The sequence below is a fragment of the Musa acuminata genome, chromosome BXJ3-3 (assembly GCF_036884655.1).
Source record: "Musa acuminata AAA Group cultivar baxijiao chromosome BXJ3-3, Cavendish_Baxijiao_AAA, whole genome shotgun sequence".
Lineage (NCBI taxonomy): Eukaryota > Viridiplantae > Streptophyta > Magnoliopsida > Zingiberales > Musaceae > Musa > Musa acuminata.
In genome coordinates this window covers 37996052-38010622 of record NC_088351.1, presented here as the reverse complement: position 1 = coordinate 38010622, position 14571 = coordinate 37996052, and the positions used below count along the sequence as shown (strand labels likewise).

Sequence of the window (14571 nt, the reverse complement as noted above, 5' to 3'; positions counted from 1 at the left end):
GTGTGGAATAGATGGGTGGAATGAAAGCGATGCATCGGACGTTTGTGGAAGATAAACTTTTCATGAGCCGTATCAGTGCACACAACTAGTTGGAGCAGCTATTATGTGTTGACCGAGTGTCATTATTTTTATGCTATATTGGGATTAATTACATATTATTCATTGTAGTTAATTATTATTAATATTTTAATTCATATAATTTAAAAAATTATATTGATAATCTTATAATTACGAAAGTGAAATATCTATTTTAATCTATATAATTTGAAAAGTTATATTCGTATCCTTGTAGTTACGAAAGTAAAATATTTAGGTTCATTTACCATAATATCGTCGGTGAAACAAAAAAAAAGTTAATATTTCTGTTGGTGATGACGGATGACGTCGATGATAACAAACGATAATGTCTCTAGGGGCGTGATTAGTTGTACATCGCTCATCAACTACGATTTTGATTTTGATATCAAAACTGGTTGAGTTTGATTCTCAAAATTTAGAAACTAAAATTTCTAGTTCGGAAGCCAAAGTCAGATCCAATGGTATAACCTTGAAATTACATATTGCAATAATGTCACATATAACAAGGAAAATATTTATTACATTATCGCAGCCTTGTGCTCGAAGAAGGATTAACATTGTCCTTCTATTTCTATCGTAATTCTGGTTCTGACATTGAAACTTGGTTTACTGACATTGTAGCAACCTTGTCACCGTTCCCCATATAAAATGCTGGTTGTGAAGGAGCTCGGAGAGAGACAGTTTCACTGTCGAGCATCACCACTATCGTTGACATAGTTGGCCTTTCAGAAGGATCTTCCTGAACACATAATAGCCCAATTTGCACGAATCTTAACAGGTCGCTTTGTTCGTAGTGACCACCCAAGGCTGGATCGACTATCTCCAAGGCTGATCCGTCTTGCCATTTCTCCCATATCTGTGCAAAGGAAAAGATAACTTGAAACTCAACTCAAATGCATCACAAAAGTCGGAATTAGACTTCGGTAGTAATGCAAAGCCAATCAATGTGATTTGTGACTCCACTTGGTTACTCACATAGCTTAGAAGGACCTCAGTAACTTCTGGATTATGGGAGTCATTGTTTTTTCTTCCTGTCAAAATCTCCAAAACCAGAACACCGAAGCTGAATACGTCTGACTTGATCGAAAACTTGCCTTGCATCACGTACTCCGGAGCCATGTATCCACTGCAGTGGAATTAAGATTGGTTAGGTAACGCAAATAATAGGTACACCATTGGACCAGTCCACTCACAAGGTTCCCATGACTCGATTGGTGGTGCCTTGAGTCTGGTCAATGTCAAAAAGCTTCGCTAAGCCGAAATCTGAGATCTTGGGGTTCATATCTGCATCTAACAAGATGTTGCTGGCTTTTAAATCTCGATGTATGATTTTTAGTTGAGATTCCTCGTGCAGATAAAGCAGGCCTCTAGCGATTCCACAGATGATCTTGTATCGAATTCCCCAAGTCAGCTGTTTGCCTCTTACAGCATCTGCTCCATAAAAAAGGAATCGAGGCAAAAACTTTTACTTCCAAACTTAATCATAAAGGTTTAGTTTTTCTTTCTTTTTTCTTTTTTTGAACTGCAGATATCAAAGTTGTAAAGAAAGCACATTAAGAGCGTGAATTACCAAACAGAAATTTGTCCAGGCTTGAATTAGGCACGTATTCATACACAATCATCGTCTCTTCCTCCAAGCAAACGCCCAGAAGTTTTACAAGATTCCTGTGCTGGAGCTTAGCAACCAAAAGCAGCTCATTTTTAAGCTCTCCAAGTCCTTGCCCAGAGTTCAGCAGTCTCTTGACCGCTATTACTCGTCCGTCCGGCAGTAGTCCCTGCACAATACTTCACGATTAAGCGGAAGAATGGAAACAAGAGGACACTGAATTGGAAATAGGAGGAGAATATGGTTCGGATGTACCTTGTAAACTGCACCGAAACCACCTTCTCCAAGTTTATTCGCTTCGGCGAAGTTGGCTGTTGCAACTCGAAGTGTAGGTAGACGAAATAGTAATGACTCAAACACTTGTGATGCCTGCTCCGAGTCAGTTTGATCTATGACAAATTAAGCAGACGATTTCAAGAACGTCAATTACAAATGGTTTTCCACAAGCACTAGCCGATTGCAACGAAGGAGACGGGACATCAGGAATAGATGAGTCAGTCACTCACAAGGTGATTTCACTGCCCGCTTCCTCGATCTCCTGTACCAAGTGCAAAATATGGAGATTAGCAGTATTGCGCTCACTGCGGATACCGAAATTGCTATAGTTGTTTTCTTCGTTTTTCCTGCACCAATGTGAATTGTATTAGCGGACACGACAAAAACCCTTTTATTACGATAGCCATTCTTTTGCAGCACGGGTTATTCGATTTGCCCTGTCTTGATCGATCGTGTGTTGAATGGTAGATTAGAGCAAGTGGTATAGTTTCCTAGGCTCTTATAGAATGAATGAGTGTCGCCTATTTGCCATGGATCTATGTATATAATTAATTAATTAATTAATTAATTGTGCTAAGGGTGCATCTTTACCTTCTTTCCCGGTTGGACAGACGGCAGGATTGGGTGTTGGAGCTGTTGCATCCGTCAATGGTGAAAGGAGCGATATGATGGGGGTGCCGTCGTAGAAGGGGGTAACTTCGAACCTTATATTGCACCTCACTCCCTGATTCCTAGCTCCCTGTAGGCTCCGTGGGAGCCCCTGTAACACGCCTTTCAAGCACTGCCTGCAGTCACTCGTCGACATGTCCGGCGTGCATTGCGCCAGGCCATATATAGTTGGAACCGCCTGCGTCACGTTGAACGCTTGCCCGGTCGCGTACCTCTTCGTGGAGTTGTACGCCGCCCAATCAGCCGTGCTGTCGAGCAAGTCGTTCACCACCTTGTTGAACCGATCCGCTTCGTAGTTTACCTGGTTCAAGTTTGGCAAGGCAGCCGTCGGGTCGTTGTCTAAGGTGCTGAGGAACTGCCGGTTGGAAAAGCGAAGGAGGCACTCATCTTCCCAAACCACGGCATCCTTGTTGTCGGCACAGAGCCGGAGGATCTCCACCGTGACGTTGCTAAGGCAGGAACCGCACGTGGTGAGGTTAGTATCGCCACGACAAAGGACGAGGCCTTGAACTTGGTTGGGTATTTGTCCGACGGTGTCGGTGAAGAAGCCAGGAGCGGAACCGTTGGCGACGAGGGAGGAGAGGAGGAGGTTGAGGTTGGACTCATACGTGCTGTTGGCAGTAAAGTTGCCGGCACTTGTGCTGCAAACTTGCCACGTGAAGGCAACGGTCGGAGAGGGGACGAAGAGGAGGACGAGGTAGAGGAGCAGAAACTGGGTGGAGCTGATCGAAGGAATCATGGTGGTGGTACTCTTTGGCTAATTACCGCGTGCTGTAGGACTTTATGGTAGCATCATATATGGAAACAGATATCTTCTTAAAGACGCCTAAAAGACAAGTCGCAATCTATTCTTAAGCGTTTATTTTGTGCCCATTGTTAATTTCATTGTTTCAGTGCGTCTTTTCGTTATAGTGAAATCATGATTGTTGACTCATATTCTTTTGTCCGAGCACTACAGCGTCAACCATGTCAACAATCTAGCTGTCACGAAGGGGGAATGGAAATCGAGAAAGCTCTAACCAATCAAAAGCTTGGAAATGGAAAGCGCCGCTTCTGCGTGTTGGATACTGCACAGACACAACTTGTTGGACTTTGACTGTATTTGTTGATTCGACTATATATATATATATATATATATATATATATATATATATATATATATATATAAAGAATACCATTAGGGGGGTGGATAATTTGGACCAGCAATTTATGGTCTACAGGATATCTCATTCACGAGATTCCAGATAAGTGGCCCGCACCAAGGATTACAAGTGTAACAGACTTCCATCTTTCAATAGAGCAGGCAAATGTGATATACATGTTGATTTCATTGTTCTTTTAAGTTGATTCTAGGAGTTTCTTTAGTGATATATTTCTATGTTGATTCTGTAATCGAATATAACATGGTACATGTATGAGTATAATGACTTAAAGATTATTCAACTCAATTTTAATATAGAAGATAAATACAACATGAAATCGTAATTTCATTGGGTTTTCTATTTTTAGATGATTTTATAGATTTTGGTTTTTTAAATCGAACTCGGATAGATTCACACCGTAAAACTATGTATAAATCTCTAAAATAAAAAGCTCTTTAGTAAATTCGGAGAAAAAGAATGCTCTCAAATAAACGCTAATTATGATCGACTCTTCCGAATAAATTGTCAAAAAATAATTTTATACAAAACATAAAAGGATGTAAATGTTTGTGTTTTCTTGACGTGCAAGTCAAGGAGACTTTTGACGTTGGAAAACATGGATATTTCTCATGACGTAATGAATGGTTTGATATGGATGGATGCCTTTCAACACCTAAATTTTCATCTATCTTCCATGTGGTGTGAGATGGAGGGAAGTCACATGTTCTCATTGAAGCTTCTATCATGTGGTTGAGACGCAAGTCAAAAGCTTGCATCTTATCGTGTTGCTTGGGTGCAAGTTAACATGATTGAGACACGTATCTGTCTCTTGGAGACTTCGATGCATACCATAGTCAAAATATAAGATGTGAGGGTTGATTGATTAATATGTGAGACTTGGGTGTTTGAGGAATGTTGGAGATTTAGATGTGAAGAGTTTAATCATGAAATAAAAAATTAACTCATGATAAAGATCTAAGAGTTGACTGATTCATTAACGTCGGAGATTTCGTTGACTAGTCAATCTGAGTCATATTTGCTCAATTATTATAAATAAAATTTTAATTTATTCACTGATAATATAGTAGTTAGGACTTTTACATACCACTTCCGAAGTGTCGACATCGATTTTGATTATCTGTTACATTTATCAATATTATAGAACTAAATTCTTTTGAGATGACCTCTTTAACAAATTTAGTATCGTGATAAAATGACTCAAATCAAATGATTTTTATGAAAATTAAATCAGAAATATACTCGATAATATCCTATAAATGTATATGTTAGATAGCATGTAACTTGAGGGACAATACTCTTAAAACTTATCAGAGTTAGAAAACGAAGTCAAGAATATATTCAACAAGAGATATGCAACTTGAGGAGCAGTAACCTATAATAAGAGCTTATTAGTCAATGAGTTTTCAAGGATAATACTTACCTAGAGTCTAAAAATATGTAACTATCTCTATTTAGTAAGATAGTTATTTTGTAATGAATAGTTTTCAAGGAAATAAATTGATTAAATTAATTAAATAAAATAAAATAAAATAAATCTCATTCAACTCAAACCTGATTTAAAAAACTCTTAAACATCTTTTTACATATATCTTAAAATATGATATTATAGATAAAACCCAATAATACTCACCCCATTTAGGATCCCGAGTTATAAAAGGCTTGTATAGAATAATCAAATCATAACTGCCAAAGATTTTTTTTCATACTTAGATTTTTTTTTATAATGTTGTTCTTCATATAATTTGAGTCAACTTGGTAATCACGACAAGTAATTCATAGATATTTTCTATCCAATTAAGTCTTAGGTTACTGGTATTTAATTTTTGATGTCCTCAATTCGAGATGATTTGGTCGGACACTAATTGACCACATTTAGATGTCAACATGTCACCAGCAAACAGAGTGTGACAGACCATTCTGTGAATATAACATTCTTTTTATATAAATGATCTATAGAAATAGCAAGACTAGTAACAGTTTGTTCTTGCAAGTAACATTTTATTGCATTTTTGTAGAAATTCAATGGTGACTGACGACAAAACCTCGATTTTATTGTTTAATTGTATCACTAGAGCATAATAACATTGTTGATTTTTCTTTTATTGTAAAAACAATAACAGGATCAAACAATCTGTATGAAACAATGAAATTTGTATATAATCTCAAGAAATATAATTGATTTTGGCAAAAAAGAGACCAAGATAAGGAAGACAGAATTGTGCACTTGCGATTAATCATTTAGCAAAACGATGATAGATGGAGATGTTATGATACTAAAACAAATACATTTACCGTATATGGACAATCTATGATGATTATTGTGACAGCATAATATGATAACATCATTCCATGGAAAAACAAGATTTTTGATACGGCTAACTTCGAAGGACCAACATAACCTTAAGCTTTACTGCCACCTGCACATAGATCCAATCACAAGTCCTGTCGATCAACTGGAACAGAGCAATCCTGACGCCATGTCTCAGATGTTATCTTTAAACAATAACCTTATTTCTGGACAACACCAAATGGTCATTCATGAATCAAAACACTAGAACACAAATACATGAAGTCTACATAGACAGTCTTAGCACTTTGCCACAGTTCAATTGATTCTTCGTCATATCTGCATCCATCCATATATGTTGTCATTTTGTTGGAAGAGAGTAATCCTTAAGCCTTGCTTCACGATCACTACGCCGATAGAAACCCCAGAAACAACTATGAATCCCACGACACCGCTAGTAACATCTAATGTTATTGTTTCAAGCATATCACCATCATCATCTTCTTCTAGTTTGACTCCTACTTCAGGTGAACTGGTGGCAATGTGCTTTTATTATAGAAACACCAAAATAACAGCAAATCGGGAACTTATGTAGAGCATTCAGGTGACACCTGAATCAAAGTTCTGCGAGTCCTGCAAAATATGATTTCCAAGGAAAAGGAATAAAAAATATATATACTCTCAAGTTATGAATACTGAAACAAACGCACATAACATAAAATGTTGATTAACGAAAACAACTCAATCAAGAAACATAGAATATCTCTATCTCTGTTAATATAATTATATAATCAAAAGTCTCAAACTTTTGCACCCAAATGATAGGAGCAAGCAGTCTAGAGTAGGATTGATATGAATTTATAAAACTTATTAAGAATAATTCACTTAAAAAAAATTGATGGATATGGATTTTATTTTAGCAGAAAAAAATATTTGTACTCTGGTAGAAAATGAAAAGTGAGTCTCATACTATATTTTGAGGAGGATCAAAATATACAATCTCATCTCAGAAAAGAAAGATTCTTCACTCGAATAAGACAATGATTTCAGCCGAACACTAATAGCATGTCCTCATTAATGATTATAATTTTATTGTCTAATTGTCTCTCTACACTATGATTGTCATTATCTTTATCTAATTTGAGCATAATAATATATTGTAAGAACAACAACAGAAGAACACAATCTCCACTCTCAAACATTGATTAAATATAGGTAGATTAACTATTTCCTTAGCAAACAGAGTCTGTATGGCATACACTTTTGCAATTAATCTTTTAGTTGTCAGATACGTATCGATGGATAGACAAGGCGATAGCAAAATGATGATAGATGGAGATGTTACGATACTATAACTAATACATGTTAATGTATACAGAGAATCCATTATGCTTATTTCAGCTTAACCATGACAGCATAATATGAAAACATCATTACATGCTAACACAAAGATTTCGATGCGACTAACTACAAAGGACAACATGACATTAAGGTGTGGTAGAAGAAGTGACGCACTCGAGCACTTACCGGCAGTTCATGTCATCGTTTGCCATTTGGATTTGAGCTTCGCAAGCTTAACTGCAAACTGAACATAGATCCAGTCACTGGTCTTGTCGATCCGTCGGAAGAAAGCAAATCTGATGGCCTGCTTCATGATGAGTGTGCCAATAAACAGCCAAAAGCCGACCACAAATCCAACCACAATACTGGTGTACTCCAATAATTTGTCGAGCTTCTCATCATCTTCATGTTTAACTCTGGCGTCAGGTGGAGTTTGATAAACTGGGCAATCTGGCAGTGGCATACCGCAAAGGCCTTTATTACCCACATATGTCGAAGAGTCAAAGGTCGACAATTGACCACTCGTGGGTATTTTTCCTGATAAGTTGTTGTAAGACAGATTCAAACGTTCCAGGAAATGCATAGCAGAAAAGCTCGAAGGTATCTCCCCTGTAAGATCGTTGACTGATAAGTCAAGTGATTCTAGTTGTTTCATGTCACCGATCTTTTCTGGAATCCTCCCAGTCAAATGATTCTTCGATAAGTTTAGGAAGCGCAACCCGAGAAGCTGTGTCAGTTCTTTTGGGATTTCACCAGAGATATGATTATTTGACAAGTCTATGCTCGTCACCAGCGAGAGAATGGTTGTGTAATCAAACATTGATCCTTTTGTGGTCATCAAGATGCTCTCTTCATAATAATAGGTGTCGATATGAAGCATTGACCCGGTATCATTTTGTGTCTCAACCATGGCACTGAAATTTCCTAGAGATGATGGTAGACTGCCAGTTAGATTGTTGGAAGAAAGATCCAATAGCTGGAGAGAAGTGAGATTCACTATATTCATTGGGATGGTACCATATAGAACGTTTGACCTCAGACGAAGAACTCTCAACGACCAGAGGTTTCTTCCTATCCATGTTGGAATTCTGCCATGCAATTTATTTTCACCAAGATCAAGGGTAACTAATTTGTGACAATGTTTCAAAAACAAAGGAATTGTTCCGGACATATTGTTATTATTCAAATGTAATGACTGTAGAGAGATGGGGAATGAGTTCGGACAATCTGGTACTTCTCCAATTAAGCGACTGTTAGATAGATCAAGAACCTGAAGTGATTGCATATTGCAAAAGAAGGGAGGCAGACGACCATTAATATGGTTATGAGATAAAGACAGTAGAGAGAGACTCGTAGCTTTTGTGAAGCTTAGGGGAATAGGTCCCACAAATGAATTATTGGAGAGGTCTAACATCAATTGAGGAGCGAAAGGTAGTCGACCTCGTAAATTGTTAGAGCTCATGTTAAGACTCTGTAACCCTCTTGAAAAATTTGAAAACCAAATTGGGAGGTTGCCCGAGAGTCCTACTCCACATAGATATAGAGTAGTCAATTGCGTCTGAGTTTGAAGCCAAGCAGGCAATTCAGCTCCTAAATAACAAAAGCTCATGCCAATAAATTCGACATTAAAAGGGGGATGCCAATCATTCGGTAGGATCACGTTCAAGGAGTTGGAAGATATGGTAAATCCTATTAAATTTGTGAGATTAGAAAAGTGTGCTTCGGTGATGGTACCTACTAGAGAGTTTGAGGAGAGGTATAGATTTAGTAATTGAGATACTCGACCCATACTCGAAGGAATAGTACCGCTTAAATGATTGTGCTGCATGTATAAGGATAGTAAAGATGTCCATTGTGTGCAGGCACATAAACCATCAAATAGATTAGTTAGCTCCCCACCAATGTTATTTTGAGATAAATCTAACATGGTCAAGTTGCACAGACCACCCATTGTTTTTGGCAGTGGACCAGATAAATTATTATTTGATATGTCCAAGTACTTCAAACTATGGAGTCTGCCAATCGTATCAGGTATTTGTCCAGTAAATGAGTTACCTTTTAAAATCAACGTCTGCAAATTTTGAAGACCCCCAATGGTTTCTGATATTTCTCCAGTAATAAAGTTATTGTCTAAAGATAATATCTGTAAATTTTGAAGACCCCCGATGGTTTCTGTTATTTCTCCAGAAATACGATTGTCGGTCAAATCTAATATCTTTATATGGATGAGGGTACCCATAGTCTTTGGAATGCCTCCGACAATTTTGTTCGCTGATAAATGTAATTCCACTAGGTTACTGAGGTTGCCGATGCTCTCTGGTATTTTTCCAATGATGTCGTTATAGGACAAATCTAGGTACTCCAATCGGACAAAATTTCCTACGGTTTGTGGAATTTCTCCGCTGATTGAATTGGCCGCCAACCCTAAATGTCGCAAGTTTGTGAAATTCCCCAGAGAAGCAAATATATGTACGATGACCTTAAAATTCCCTGATAAGTCCAGGTACTCCAGGTCACTAAGGCTCCCTGGAGGAATATCTCCAGATAATTGATTAAAGCTCAAATCCAAGTGCTTCAGGCCCCTGCTGCTGACATTGTTCAGAATTTCACGAATTTCTCCTTCAAGGGAGTTGAATGACAAATCCAACTCCTTCAGATTACTGAGAGCTCCTAGAGCAACTTGCACCGACTCGATAGTGAGACTCCCACAGCCAAAAAGAAGGAGGTTCTCGAGGCTGGTGGCGTTAGAAAGCCATCTTAGCATGGCAGACGTGATGTTGGAATTCCAAGACAGATCCAACGTGGCGATGGTTGTCAGATTAAAAGGGGGCAAAGGAGATGGAACATATGGCAGGTCTGCATCGCTCAAACGCAACACTTCGAGTGCGGGAATGGAATTAATTACATAAAACCAATTGATTGCCTTGGAGAGATCGACAAAACTCATATCAAGATATTTTAGAGAAGGAATACCGGAGAGCCAATCGAGATTGTCAACGTGTAGAAAATCATCAAAATACCATCCCTGAAGGTCGAGATAGTGTAGGTTTGAGAGGTTCCCCAGCTGAGGAGGAATTGGTCCATCGAACATGGCATTAGATAGGTTGAGATATTCCAAGTGGACTAGTGAAGCGATCATTTTGGGCACAGGGGCGTGGGAGAAGTTATTCATGCTCAAATCCAAATACTTCAAGTACTTCAGTTCTTGCAAAGATGGATTTACCTTGCTGGCGCCTATTGTTTCCACATCGTAAAGCACATCCCGCATATCGTATGTGTATGTGTATGTGTATGTGTAGGGGTAGCGGAGGTCGAGCTTGGTGACATGGCCGGTGGTGTGGTCGCAGGCCACACCTCTCCACCCACAGCAGTCTTTGCCGGTCCAAGAAGAAAACCAGTTGTCGGGGTCGTACATATCAGATTTGATGGCGAGGAGAGCTCGCCTCTCGCTTTCCATGCAACTGCTGCCGATTCCCTCCACCTCGCCATGATCCTCATCGCCGAAGCCATGGCCGAGACAGCAGGAGACGAGAAGCAGGGCCACGAGCATCATGAGACGCTTCGAGGCAATACGTCCGTCCTGGAAACTGCCGCTACCAGCCGCAGTCATTGTTTGAGCGCTCAAGAGAGAAGAAATGTGAAGGTGTGAGGTTGGATAGGATGTCTCTGTGGGTATGTATAGGCACATCACCACCGGAAATCCCCATGACATCTGCGCACATTCCCTGTAGATTTGATCCCGTGGCTACCACGCAGTCAAGGTCAATCACACTTTGACTTTAGTGTCGCTAAGATGCAAGTCAAAGTCAAGGGCGCCCACTTAATTCTGATGTGAGGATGGATGATCCATAGAAGTTGGAGAGGGACCTAACTTCCACTCACGAAGCAACAACATGATAGAAGCTGCGAAGCACTTAAGTCTAATGTGAGTGAGAGTCGGACGATTCATTTAAGTTGGAGAGGGCCTTAATTTCCTAAATGTCTACATCGATTTTGACTGGCTGTCACGTTTATAGATATTACACGGCTAATTTCTTTCGAGATAACCTTTGTCCTAAGATTAGTATCACGATAAAAGGATTCGATGAAATGATATGCATGAAAGCTAAATCAGAAGCTTACTCGACAACACCACGAGAATCACGTGCGGCTACTACGTAGTTAAAAGTTAAGAAAACTTAATTCAGTCAAGAAAACTTAATTCTGATGTAAGGGTTCCATTAAGCATTCATTTAAAAAAAAAAGGATATAAATGTTTACGTTCCCGATCGGCAAGTCAAGAAGACTATCGGTTTAGAAAGCATGAATTTCTGATGACGTAATGAATGATTTGATATGAATGAAATGGGATGAAAGAGGTGAATCTTTCAAGGATGAGTCACGACACCTTAATTTCCATCTTATTGTGACATGAGGTCGGAGAGAAGTCATCCATATTCACCGAGCTTTTATCATGTGGCTGAGATGCAAGTGGAAGTCTTGCATTTTTATCGTGTTCCTCGGATGCAAACCTATATGAATGAGACATAAATCTGATACCATTGAGAGTTGATTGATTAATATGAGAGATTTGGGTGTTGGAGATTTCGATGTGAACAACTTAACATTTGAACAATAACAAAATTTGACCAATCAACTTTCTCTATTTACAACTGTTGCAATGAGATTTAAGTGACGGACTCGACAAAGATCGCTGAACAAATGTTTTGTCGAAGTAATCTTAGCCTACGGTATCCAAAGTGGACAAAGAAGTTAAGTTTCTCTTTAACTTACGAAGTCTAACACATTATCTGTAGAATTGATGCAGTGGCTAATACGCAGTTAGAAGTCAAGGAAACTTAATTCTGATGTGAGAGTTCCATTGAGCGTTCATTTACTAGTGTGACAAGTGTAACACAAACTTACTTCCATCTTTCAATAGAGCAGGCAAATATAATATACATGTTGATTTCATTGTTCTTTTCTATTTTTAAGGTGATTCTCTGTTGATTCTGTCATCGAATATAACATGGTATATGTATAAGTATAATGACATAAAGCTTATTCAACTCGATTTTAATATAGAATATAAATACAACATTAAATAGTAATTTCATTGGGTTTTCTATTTTTAGATTATTTTATAGATTTTGATTTTTTAAATCAAACTTGGATAGATTCACACTATAAAGGCATGTAAAAATCTTTAAAATAAAGAGCATACATAGTTCTTTTTCTGTGTTAAGATGCTCTCGAGTAAATTCGGAAAAAAAGAATACTCTTCGATAAACACTAATTATGATCATCTTTTCTGAATAAATTGTCTAAAAATATTTTTATACAAAATAAAAAAAGAATGTAAATTGTTTATGTTCCCCGACGTGCAAGTCAAGGAGACTTTCAGCATTGGAAAGTATAGATATTTCTGATGACTTGACGAAGGGTTTGATATGGATGGAGTGAAATATTGGAATAGAGGACTTTTCCAATGATAGGTCATGACGCTTTGATTTCCATCTTTTATCTTCTATGTGGTGAGGTTAGAGGGAAGTCATCCATACTCATCGAATGGCTAAGACGCAAGTCAAAGTCTTGCATCTTATTGTTGTTCGGGCAAAAATTAATGTGAACATGTAACAACTATCTCCATTTAAGTAGATAATTATTTTTTAGTAAATAGTTCTATCAGAACATTAGCTATTACCCAAACGTAAAAGTATCGTTCGTCAAGCATTAATGTCAATATTATATGTTGATTATGCATCATTACATACGTAAGATTAATTAGACATCTAACTTGGTGTTGGATCCATGCCGACATGGCATTCGATTTTTCACTTGTTTATTTTTCTTAAATCACTCAAATAACTGTTTATGAAGAAGCAAGTGCTTATAAAGAAGAGAACATAATGAACCCAAGCTCTACTCACACATTCAAAGAGCCAATGGACTAATGCCCACCAACTAAGCATCGACGTTATTATGTCAAAATTATATTCATTTGCTTTTCTATTTTTAGATGATTTTAGATATTTTTAAATCAAATTTGGACGGGTTCACACTCAAACCCTATAAAACTACGTAACAATCTTTAAAACAAAGAGCACACTTTTTCTCTTTTTGTCTTAAGGATGCTCCCAAGTAAACTAAAAAAAAAAAAAAGAATGCTCTTATGTAAAAAACTAATTATGATCGATTTTCTCAGTAAATTATTTAAAAATATTTTCATATAAAAGAAAATATATATATATAAATGTTGATGTTTCCGGAGTCAAGAAGATTTTTTGTGTTGAAAGAAAAGTATAGATATTTCTCGTGACGCGATGAATGGTCGGAAGAGGTGAATTAGCATGAAAGGTCATTTCAACCTTCTTTTCCATATGGTGTGAGGTTGGAAAGAATTTGCCTATGAGTGTATGAGGTCCGAACACTCATCCAAACTTCTATGATATGGCTGGGAAAGTCTTATTTTGGTCGAGTGCATGTCAACGTGAATAAGATACATATCTATCTCTTGGAGACTCTAATGCATTCCATGGTTAAAAATAATAAGACATGAGATTTACTAATGATAAAGATGTAAGAGTTGAATGATTTATTAACATTGGAGATTTTGTTGACCAATCAATCGAAGACACATTTGATCAATTATTATAAATGGAGTTTCAATTTATTCATTAATAATATAGTATAGATCCATATTTTCCTACAAACGACAAAAGTAGTTGGGACTTTCACACGTCACTTCCTACGTATCGACATTGATTTTGATTGTATATTATATTTATCAATGTTATAGAGCTAACCCTTCTGGATGACCTTTGTCACAAGGTCAGTTTATTAAAATAACTTTCATCTTTACCAATAGAGCTCTTGTCGTTTCGATCCAATTTTTCGATCTCATATTTCATGCTCGCCGTTAAGGCCCCGCAACCTGGTAATCTTTAATAAAAAGACTTTGATACTGGAAGGATTAATAGGTTATATAGCAATGAGATAGAGATTAAGTTAGTAAAAAAAATCGGATGACAAAAGACAATAAAAATTAGTAGGTTACATAGTCACGAGATATAAATCAAGTCGGTGAAAAAATTGAACGACAGGCACAAAACAAAGGCAAACGATTTAACATTATTCAGATTACGACATAAACATCGATCCTACGTATACAA

General features: G+C 37.5%; 2 protein-coding genes across 2 annotated transcripts; both read right to left on the bottom strand.

The window, feature by feature from the left end:
• Positions 1 to 517: 517 nt before the first annotated feature.
• LOC135633669 (cysteine-rich receptor-like protein kinase 6) lies at positions 518 to 3395 on the bottom strand. The gene is made up of 7 exons (XM_065143420.1): positions 2552 to 3395; positions 2191 to 2307; positions 1940 to 2073; positions 1649 to 1853; positions 1272 to 1509; positions 1054 to 1204; positions 518 to 934 (listed from the first exon to the last, which is right to left on the bottom strand). Exons 1-7 carry the CDS (start codon positions 3366 to 3368, stop codon positions 650 to 652), a joined length of 1947 nt encoding a protein of 648 aa, XP_064999492.1. The 5' UTR covers positions 3369 to 3395; the 3' UTR covers positions 518 to 649.
• A 2599-nt stretch (positions 3396 to 5994) lies between these two features.
• On the bottom strand, positions 5995 to 11060 carry LOC108952320 (receptor-like protein EIX1). The gene is made up of 2 exons (XM_065143418.1): positions 7607 to 11060; positions 5995 to 6712 (listed from the first exon to the last, which is right to left on the bottom strand). Exon 1 carries the CDS (start codon positions 11028 to 11030, stop codon positions 7614 to 7616), a length of 3417 nt encoding a protein of 1138 aa, XP_064999490.1. The 5' UTR covers positions 11031 to 11060; the 3' UTR covers positions 5995 to 6712; positions 7607 to 7613.
• Between the last annotated feature and the right edge of the window lie 3511 nt (positions 11061 to 14571).